The sequence below is a fragment of the Anarrhichthys ocellatus genome, unplaced genomic scaffold (genome assembly GCF_004355925.1).
Source record: "Anarrhichthys ocellatus isolate YVR2014 unplaced genomic scaffold, GSC_Weel_1.0 scaffold22, whole genome shotgun sequence".
Classification (NCBI taxonomy): Eukaryota; Metazoa; Chordata; class Actinopteri; order Perciformes; family Anarhichadidae; genus Anarrhichthys; species Anarrhichthys ocellatus.
The window spans coordinates 369646-380642 of record NW_022280052.1 but is presented as its reverse complement, the minus strand read 5'-3'; the positions used below and the strand labels follow the sequence as shown (position 1 = coordinate 380642).

General features: G+C 40.4%; 1 protein-coding gene across 1 annotated transcript in view; it reads left to right on the top strand.

Moving 5' to 3' along the window:
* The window catches only part of cp (ceruloplasmin), an 11639-nt gene extending 6977 nt beyond the window's left edge, over nt 1-4662 (top strand). Inside the window, exons 14-24 of the mRNA XM_031859690.1 lie at nt 280-484; nt 1640-1779; nt 1916-2044; nt 2282-2388; nt 2481-2536; nt 2690-2761; nt 3172-3263; nt 3400-3539; nt 3640-3696; nt 4168-4273; nt 4381-4662. Coding sequence (XP_031715550.1) covers nt 280-484; nt 1640-1779; nt 1916-2044; nt 2282-2388; nt 2481-2536; nt 2690-2761; nt 3172-3263; nt 3400-3539; nt 3640-3696; nt 4168-4273; nt 4381-4406 — 1130 coding nt within the window. The 3' untranslated portion in view covers nt 4407-4662. The remainder of the gene's footprint in view (nt 1-279; nt 485-1639; nt 1780-1915; nt 2045-2281; nt 2389-2480; nt 2537-2689; nt 2762-3171; nt 3264-3399; nt 3540-3639; nt 3697-4167; nt 4274-4380) is intronic.
* The last annotated feature ends 6335 nt before the right edge of the window (nt 4663-10997 follow it).

Sequence of the window (10997 nt, the reverse complement as noted above, 5' to 3'; positions counted from 1 at the left end):
CTCTCTCTCTCTCTCTCTCTCTCTCTCTCTCTCTCTCTCTCTCTCTCGCACACATGATTGTACTTCTTACTTGTGAGAACCTTCAGTGACATTGTTACAACTGGGAAAAGTTTTGTTTTGATCACACAATTCAAACAGAATGACAAAATAACGTGTGTGTGTGTGTGTGTGTGTGTGTGAGAGACCCAATGATTTCAAACATTAGGTGTCTGGGATAATTATTGAGCCTAACGTGTACATTGTGTATTTCTGTACATATGATGATTGTGTTTGTTTCAGGTCAGTTTGAAGTGGTGTCAGCCACAGTGAACCATTACCGTGGTGGGATGAGAGCCAACTACACGGTAGCGAAGTGCAGCATATTTCAGCGTCAGGGTGAGACTATGTTGCACTCAAAAACCTACTACATCGCTGCCATGGAGATGGACTGGGACTACTCTCCAAACCGTACCTGGGAGGCTGAGATGTTCCGCGGTCAGGAGAGGTACAGTTCCACCTGCACACCAATTTTTTTCCCCCTAAGATGTCAAAGTCATGACCCGACCTACTCTGCCTGTGTATGAGGAGATAGCTTGGTTGGGGTTAGGGTAATAATATCAGGGTAAGCCAATCAGAGGCAGAGTAGGGCGGGTCATGCCTTCACCATCGTAGGAAAACAATATCGCCCCCTGCACATGTACAGCATGAAAACAGTTGCTGAAAAAATATCTGGACTTCTGCGGACAGTTAGCGGCAAAATTAGCCTCCAAAGATTGATGAAAGCGGAAACCATGCACTACCTATATTAACATACATGCAGTTTATTTTATTATACAAACATTGTATAAAACTTGAAGGATAAGATAAATGTTGATTCTCTGACTATTCCTTATTGTCCACAAATGTCAGGAAAAGACCAAAACCAGCAATACAATTGATCAGAGGTATTGCCTTTTAAGCTTGATGCATCTTAGACCTCAATTTTTGCCCCAAAACTATTAAAAAAACCCATCAATGAGCCATATTGTTGCTGTTGGTGAGATGTTACTTCAGTACAAACACACACATTATTTTTGAGTCAATCCCACACACTGGCATACAGCTGAGCACCAGACATGGAGTAATCCGTATAAAAATAGTGCCCAACAAGTTCTGTCTACTCCTGTTTGAGTAAAGTTTTCTTAAAATTCCCAGCTGTTATAGAAAATGGAGCCTTTTGAAAATGAGATTATTTATTGGAGACATGTTTATTAAAGATCTTGCGAAGGAACCAAAGGGGCTGAGAGATGGACTAACACATTGTTGGTTTTGGTGTTGTCATGGGCTTTTTTGACAATAAGAAAAATGTACAGTAGAATACCACCAGTCTTATCCTTTAAATCTAACTTTGCACTTTTTTAAAACTTCTCTCCTTACTATTTCATTTAACTCTGCTCAGTTATTTATGTCAAGATGAAATAATATTGCACCTAATGATTTTTGTTGTCTTCAGTGTTTTGTATCTTTTGATAACCAAACAGTAAAACACAGATTCATGCACAAACACATTTACATGCAAATGGCAGTGAATGCTTAAACACATCCACATGAGGTGATTGTACCATAAACACACACAACATTTAATCCTCTGCAAAATAAGCCCGTCTCTCTCCCTCCGCAGCCCTGCTTCTGTCTTCCTGGACCAGCAGGGTGGGTTTATAGGCTCCCGTTACAAGAAGGTGGTCTACCGCCAGTTCACCAATAACAAATTCACCAAGCAAGTGGAAAGAACAGCTGATAGAGAACACCTCGGCATTATGGGTAGGCTCTCAGCCAGGGCAGCAGAAATGCACAAACTGTGATTGTAATATAAAAGCCACAAATGCTATGTATGAAACATTATGGATTTATGTTCCAGCTTGGTTGGTCTTAATCAGAACACTTTCCCGTCTTCCAGGTCCAATGATTCACGCTGATGTGGGAGACAAGGTGACGGTGGTTTTTAAAAACATGGCGTCCAGGCCTTATTCCATCCACGCCCATGGAGTCAAGACAGAAATCCCGGCAGTTCATCTCACCCAACCAGGTAGTGTCTCTACCTGCTTGTAGACCATCAAGAAATATTGGAATTAATCCCAGAATGCATCATTTTTATTGTAGATTTATTTCATTATTATTGTGTAACAAAGTTAAAGCGCCTATGGCTTTAATTTTCTGAGAATACCAGAAGGACTCTGCAAAGGTCCTTCACTTAGCTCTAATAGACTGTGTAACTTTGTTCACATAGTATGGGATTCAATACCTAGAAAAATGTCTTTCCTAGGTGAGACTTACTCCTACCAGTGGTACGTTACAAAGAATACAGGACCAACCACAGAGCAGGAGGAGTGCTCTGTGTCAGCATACTACTCCACTGCTGATGTTACCAAGGTACACCTACACACACACACACACACACACACACACACACACAAACAAACGCACAAGCATTCACACACTTACCTCGTCTCCCTGCCTAACAGGACCTGTACAGCGGTCTGATTGGTCCGTTGGTGATCTGTCGCCGTAGCTGGGGCAGGTGAGTGTCATTTCATGCAGCATGTACTGTGTGCTTGTGTGTTTTCAAGGTATGACGAGGCAGGAATGAATTTTTGTTCTGCATCACAAAACAATATTATAAAGTATTTTATAGAGTGCTAATTTACAGCTTCATAAACTGTGTTTCTTTCAGGAGACTTGGTGTGAAAAAGGAAGTAGAAGAGTTTGTGCTGCTTTTCCTGGTTTTTGATGAGAATGAAAGTTGGTAAGTGGAGTCTAACCTTAAAACTAAATATGAACTGTTTAGACCTTTAGTAGTTAAGGTGTCTAATTTAAATGCAAAACAGATTTTGTCCCTTTACTTCATGGTATCTAAAAAAATGTTGTTTTGTTTTTATATTCTGAGGTTTTGAAATTGTCTGAAATGTATGCCGCCACCGCCATACAATGGAATTGATTGGAATTTTAATTGTGGTAAATAACACTGTCAATTTGAAATACTTACTTTCTGTAAACCCTCTCACAGATAATCAGGATAATCCACACACATTAATGTCAACATTTTCTGTTTTTGAGAATTTCATCAGTAGATGGTTCAACAGTGAAGTTTATAGGCAATTTTACCGGGTACCACCTCATATCCTTTTATTATTATTATTATTATTATTATTCCAGGTATCTGGATGAAAATATCAGGACCCACATCAGGAATCCTCGCACAAACTTGAAGGATGATGAAACCTTTATAGAGAGCAACAAGATGCACGGTGAGATAAAGATAATCTTTATCAAAATAAACGGCATCATTTTGACCGATGGTATTTCTTTTTACTTTAGATGTTTAACGAAATGTCCTTCATGTCTTTCCAATATGTTTGTTTGTGTGTTTTTCTGTGTATGCAGCCATTAATGGTAATATGTATGGAAATCTGAATGGTCTAAACATGGAGGTGGGTGATAAGGTGTACTGGTACCTGATGGGAATGGGCAATGACGTGGACATACACACCGCACACTGGCATGGACACAGTGTGGAATATAAGGTATACAAGACAAACAAACCCGCAAGACATGCCTACACAATCACACATCATGCAAACTAATACACACAAATTCCAACTATTTTTTGCTCTCTCTCTCCAGCTGGGTGGAGGTCCTCATCGTACGGATGTCTATGAGCTGTTTCCAGCAACCTTTCAGGTAAAACCTCAAAACATCAACTGATTTTATTTGTCTTATTATATTCACACTTTAGTGAACTTCAAGGGATCAGTGTCGTAAAAAGTTATTATTCATCATCCACTGGATTGTAAAATATATTGAAATATATTTTCTTAAAACAGGTTACAAAATTAATATCGACACACCAAATAAGGAATACAGATTAACTTAAAATATTTTTTGCTCACTTTTAAAAAAGGAAATCAGGTAAAAGTATTGTTATAATTGTGCTGCTGCATTTATGATATAAGTGTTCCTTTGCCAATCCAACCATCTTTAACAGCAAATATATATATATATATATATATATATATATAACTTTAAATGTTAAATTAGAACACTTTGCATCAGTTAGTTGCAGGAAAACTGGATTCTGTCGGCTCAGTGCTGTCAAACATGAATAAAAATGAAACTTGTGACACTTGACGTTTCCATCCTCTCCCTGTTCAGACTGTAAAGATGCATCCTCAGTATCCTGGTTCCTGGCTGCTCCACTGTCACGTCACTGACCACATTAAAGGTGGCATGGAGGCGATGTATACTGTTACTGAGAAAGGTGAGAACACTAATTGGGCAGGGACATGCATTCAGGCTCGGAGAAATACAAATGCGAGATAATGAGTATGCTGTGCAAAGAGTGACATGTTTGTTTCTCGTCAACAGCAAAGAAGAAGGGAATCTTTGGCTGAACAGTTGAGAAAAAAGGATAGAAGACAGCCGAGATGAGCTTACATTTTATTTCAGGACCCAATTCATTAAACGCTCTTCATAAAATCATCTTAATGTGAACGGTTACTTGTGCAGATAATTACATCTCAGAATAGACATCACAATTCATAAATAATAAATTGTGCATTTTTAAAATGATCTATCTGCTTTGATATTTTCCCAAATGACACTGAAGACTAAGAATACTGAAAAAAATAAAGAAAAATGTAAAATGAATGAACAGTTCTATGTAAGTTATGTGTGGCATGTAATGACAGCAGTCGGGCAGCAGGGGGCACTGTAGCCTTAGAGTTGCACTGTGTGCGGAAAGTAAAATCATTTGTAACACAAGTGAACATTGTTGTCTTCAGCGATGTAACTCACATAACACATCAGCAGGGGAAACATGTATCTTTTGGAAGAACCTTTTGAGTGATTACAGTGAGGTAGGGATGTAGTGTTCCCTCAACAATTTGATGCCTTGGGCATGATTTTAGCTGGTGCCCATTGCATCGCAACCAATCATTGTGTTCATACACTCACACAGAAACTGCTCAGCTTTATGTCTTTCAGAGCTACACTTAAAAGAACATTTTTATGTTTTAAAATGATGTTGTAGGTTATTCCCTGAATACCTGAATAGTCTTTCCAACTTTCCCTAATGAATTTAAGATGGGAGTAACTGACACTATTCATTAACTATTAGGGTTATTGGCAACCCAGCAAATACTATTTAATAGGCTAATTATGTTGTTGTGGGATTTTTTGTAATAATAGCATCAAAATAGTATTTGTAAAAATTTAGATTTTCTTTCATTCCAACATTATAACTCAAAAACCCTAGTGGGCTGAACAACATTTACTGAAAAAGCATGCAGTACATGTTCTCTAGAGGTTTCATGCTTGGAGGGTTAAAAGAGAAAACTTAGGACTGAAACAAATGTTAGCCTAACGACAACAGTCACGGTTAGGTTTCACAAGCATGTACATGAAAGTCACCGGAAACCTGCAATCAGGATATCAAGTTGTTCATACTTTGACACAAGCAAGGGTTCAGTCTGAGCCACCAGTGGATTGCAGTAATATCACTTTAATGCATATTTAGCAACATTAGCAGTCTACGACCTGCAAGGCTGCATCTCTACAGCTACAGACCAGTGTGAAGCAGCTCAGATGTCGCTGACACATGTGTCTGTCTGTAACTGCTGGGCTATGTCTTTTTGATGCAGTGTGATCATCTGACTTTCTACAAACATTATACACAATAACACTTTAAGTGCACTGGAGGGATGCAGGAGTAACACATGTTCGGCTTGACTTGACCAATATGTTTAGATGAAACGAAGGAAGCAATTTAGAAAAGGAACTGACAGTTCCTCTTTTCATCCAGCTGATGTCACTGTGAACTAGGAAGTTTGGATCCACCTCTGACTTTTCAAGATGATGCAACTATAAGCCTTTGAGCTTGTCAGTGTCCCACAGAGGAACACTGCATTAGGAGCAGTTAGTCCTCAAGTACTGATGAGAAATTGAATGGCTCCAATCGCTCATACACATCTGTGTGCCACGTGTCCTACAAATCCTGTGAGCAGTGTCTATGATTCCTGGAGTCTAGTGTCACAATGAAAGTGCTCAACAAGGCAGTCTAGAATCCTGGAAGTTAATCCCAAAATAGAAGATGCTATAAATCATTTTAGCATGTCCCAGACTCAGATAAAAGCCTCAAATATATTCAAATGAATATGCAGTTTGACAGGCTTGTGAGGAGCCACTTTATTCTGACTTCGCCCCTTTTTCATTGTTCAAAGGGATCTGATATTGTGAGGATTAGCTATCATCACCAAACACACACATACCAAAAAAACGTAGAAGCTCACACACTCACTGAACTGAGTGCAGATCAGTGTCTTAGCAGCCACCTGCAGTGCTCCATTAGCTGACTAGGAAATGGAATTGAAAAGATTCAGACCATGAAATGTGGCCAATAATGCCAGCTCTGATCTAAACCTGTACTGCATCTCAATGATGTGCAAACAGTTGTGTCATATTCAACTGGTAAAACTTTGCCCGATACTCGCTCTCACTCAGCTATGGTGACTTTACCCGAGCCATAATATGTTGCTGTTTAAGCCTGCTGAAGGAGACACAGCTGTCTGATTGATGGAGACAATTTAAAGCTGCAATTCAGATTTGAAAAGAACAAAATAATAAGTATGAAAGTAATGCTAGCAGCATGCGAGGCTGTGACTTTCAGACAAATGTTACCCAAATAAAACAGGTTTAACATCTTTACGGTAGCAATGGTAACATATGTTCACAAACATACAGACTGCACTGTCCTACAGGCAAAACAGGTGCATGAATCTAAAGGCAGCTTTAAATACCTGATGCAAACTAAATTTAGGCGGGTGACAAAAGGCAAACAATTTAAGCAGTCAAGTTACATAAAGATCAGATTTTCATTTAACTGTACGATGAATCAAGAACACCATATTCAAGCCAGAGTTGGTCTTGCTCGGGCTCACAGGAAAAATAAATAACAAAACACAAAATAAGAAAAATCCATGGCTTCCTTCACCCCTCGAATCCCATGTCAAGATTGTCAACACTGCTGGTAGAGAGGACAGGGAGTTCATGTGCAAGTGTTCATGAAAGGAAGTGGACCTTGAAATGTCAAAAAACATTTAGAAAGCAAAGTAAACAAGATATCACAGATGAACTTTCCGGGGCGGCCGCGGTAGATTAGCCTAATTTGAGTATAGGCCAGCGGCACTGTGCTTTCACAATGGCTGTCTTGCATTGTAGACATTTGTGAATTTGTGTTTCGAACGTAGTTTGTGTAATGTATTTGTGTTACTCATCTAGTCAGTGTTTATTTTTTGGGACTGACCCACTTCAGGACATGTTGAACTTCCCCTTCCACATGGAGGATGGCCATGATCAGTGCCCGGCCTGTCTGGGAATCGAACACCTCAGGCCGGGCGTATCCGACGACCCTTGTATGAACTGTAGTTGCATGCCACTGTCAGTAAAAATGGCAAGACTTGCAGAGATAGGTGGGGATTTTGGGCTGCTGCCTGCTAGTGTGTCTGCAGACCCAACAACATCAAAGATGCTCAAGGCGGTCTCACATGGTCCACCAAAAAAAGTAAGAAAAGTTGAAGCTTTGGCTCTCAATGTTGGCAATCTTTCATCAGAGTTTGCTCAGATTAAAGAGCTCCTGCTCAATCTCCAGCCTGATAATAGGGGGCCAGCTCCTCGTGGTGACTCCGCCACGAGGGGCTCACCTTGTTTAGAGGATGATGTACTGTCAACTGCAGCCTCCTGCAGTTTGTGTGATGAGGGGCAGAGCGATAATTGAGATACAGGGCATCTGATGCTTTTTCTCAGGGGTCTGATGGTGGGTCTTTATATGGATCAGAGGCTGGCCATGCCACAAGGAAGCCAGCTATTAGGATGACTTTAGCATGCTGGGGATAAAGCTCCTGTAGGAGCGGCTCCTTTAAGTGCTTCTTTCAGGCAGTCGCCACAGCCTTATGCCTTTTCAGTCCCTCCTTCTAAGCCCTGTATTGAAGAGCTCCAGAAGTGCTGGTTAAACCCTAAATTGTTCTCCCATCACACTAGTGGTATAAGTCATCCAGTGCATTTTTTTTAGGAAGAATTAAATAGAACAAGATTTCTGAATGTAACTATAGTTCCACGAATTCTGGTTGACCGCCAGATTTGCCTGTCACTCGGAATCTGGGCAAGAAGATTCTGAAGGAACAGAATGCGTGATGCAATCAGCTCCCATGAGGGCTCGTTATGTGCACGCTATGGTACATATGTGCAAGTGCATGTCATCTGTGCTTCTGTTTTTGTGTGTGTAGTTACATTTCATGGAGGTGTCTCTATAAGGTATTTTATAGTGGGATGATTTCTGATGCAGCCTGCCAGTATAAGGACCTGAAAAAGCCCTGTTAGTGTGCTGCTGAAACAACTACTTGTTCTGACTCTGCCTGGACAGAGGGCCTATTAGGACTGATACCCTGCGACATCAGCGTGTTGGAAGCAGATGGCTGGTGGTGCCTGCAGTCGTATCTCTCTCCCACACCAGGCTCTCTGGGCAGATTCGACATAAGCTTAATTAATGATTTGATAACTGCAGAGGCGTTAAAAGGAGCATGGAGACCAGCGTGAATTCCAAATGTAAGAGCTAAACTGGCTTGTGCGATGTGGAGGGATTTCTTACCACATGCTTTGCCACATGCTCTCTCTATCCCTCACACTTACTCAAATCGGCCCAGTTTGAGCTCTCCAGCATGCTGAGTGCATGAAATAAGTTGCAGATCTAAGAACTAAACAAAACAGATGTTTTCTGAAAGCTGTGCTCCCTTTGAGCTTTCGCACTACAGGGGGCCGCCGGTTGTTCTGAAATCTAGATGTAGTCACTCATGTGTTAGATGTGCAAGTCAATTTGGATGATTTCAGTAGTTTGGACTTTGTTAGTCGAGACATTCTTTTTGTATTTTGTATTTTTTCTCACTGATTTGAAGTGGGAAGAGCTCATTGGGAAAAATGTGATGTCAGGTATTTCTGTGCACCAATCAGAGTTCAGTCAGGATCACTTTATTTCCATGTTCAGTACATCTGGCAGTATGGCTCTGTTCTGCTGTTCTGGGAGCACCCGTCCCGTCCAAGTGCATATGAGAGAGTGAGAGCAGCAGCAAAGACCCCCCCATGGGTACTGAACAGAGCCGGCATCAATGATAACATAAATTACATTGATTAAGTCAGACATAGTATAATAGGAGGAGCTGGGGTAGAGGCTGGTTGCAAGCAGCTTTCAGAGGAAGCAGTAAGGCTAAACCATCTGAAATAAGATTTGCCCATTGAATGCATTGAGGAAAATCAGCTGATCCATCAGCTGATTGGACTGGCAGGTCTTATCAATCAAACAACACCAACACAGTGTGAGTGTTAAAATTATGGATCATTTAAATTAACTTAACTTTTGCTGATATAGTGATGAATATGTGACGTTTTAGAGAAATATATAAAATTGTATACCTCTTAAATTTTAAGAATCTTTGAAGTTAAAATAAAGTTAAAAACATAAACAACAAGATTAAAATCAGAAGATGTAGAAGATAAATCACCAACATATTACAGTATGCGCAGTATAGGTGCACTACTAAACTTCAAACAAAACACCCCCAAATTTTACAGTTTCAGTGTCAGAGACCAAGTGAGAATACCATCATGATGATGATTCACTTCTGAATAGCCTTCCTGCTTCAAACAAAACCCACCCAAAAAACATAATCGTTGTTGCCATTTTGCACCACGGAGGAATAAAAGATGCTGTTTCCTCCGGCCAGGCTGGAAGAAAACATATTCATGCACTTGTTTCTATGGAAACAGAGCAGGTCGGGTGTCAGGGGACAGCATGTGTGATCCCCGAGGCTCTCACGCTGAATATATAAACCCTGTGAAACACACCACATTACTGCCTTGCTTTGTTGAAAAACACCAAACAGCCACCTGTCAGCAAAATAAATAAGCCCAGGTATAAGTTTGGGAAGTCCACGAATCAATCCATACACCATAGCAGCAGCAGCAGCAGCAGCAGTAGGACGATGATGAGCTCTGCACAGTTGTTGTGGGAGGTATTTGTTGAGATTAAAAAAAGCACAGAGCACATGGGACTGGGGGTAGCGTCCTTCATTATCATGGTTTTGTTTAAAATAGCTTGAGGGTTTATTCTTGACCTTGGAAACAGATGGTTTTAGTTCAATATAAAAAAACAAGTGTTGACTTTCTAAAGTATTCATCAAGGACTAAAATCCTTGCCTAACTATAAGCAACTTTGAGTTTGTTAACTACCCATTTCCATTAGGAAATCAGACACCGATGGTGGTGGTGGTGGTGAAGAGGTAAGGAGAGTTAACTGAAGATCTGGATGATGGGATGTGGAGCAGGACTTCTGATGAGCTCAGTGGAAGGAACTTTGGCTACTGACGTGATGAAGACTGTTGGTGAATGAGGTGGAGGAGGGTTGTGTCCGTTCGCACTTCAATGACAACTGACAGCAGAGAAGAGAACAGTCTTTTATTTAAAGTTTTACGGCAATGATATGAGTGGCTTCAGGAACATCTGGTTGGTTTAACTTTGAGCCGATATTCAGCAGATAGAGAAGAAACCGGAGCGTGAGAGACAGAGAGATTTGTGAATGACTAAGAGTCTCCCTGACTGAACTCCTGCTAAGCTTCATTAAAACATGAATCATGCTTTAGTTGCCAAAATCTAATAAAATAGGCATTATGTTTCTTTCGAGATGTATTTCCTGGTTCAAATTAGTTGTTCAGTTATTATTTTTAGGATCCTAATCACCTATCGATGTAATGTTTGGGATTTACCTTGCTCAAATCTCCACATACTTTCCACATTTCTGTTCAGAGTGCTTTGATAACTGAAAGATGATTACAGGTCATCTATGAGAGTAATTCCTCTCTCTGTTAGCCACACACCATGACTGTGAAGCAGATTGGTGCAGATGTATTCAAACCAGTGTAATTAAAAGATTTCCTTTT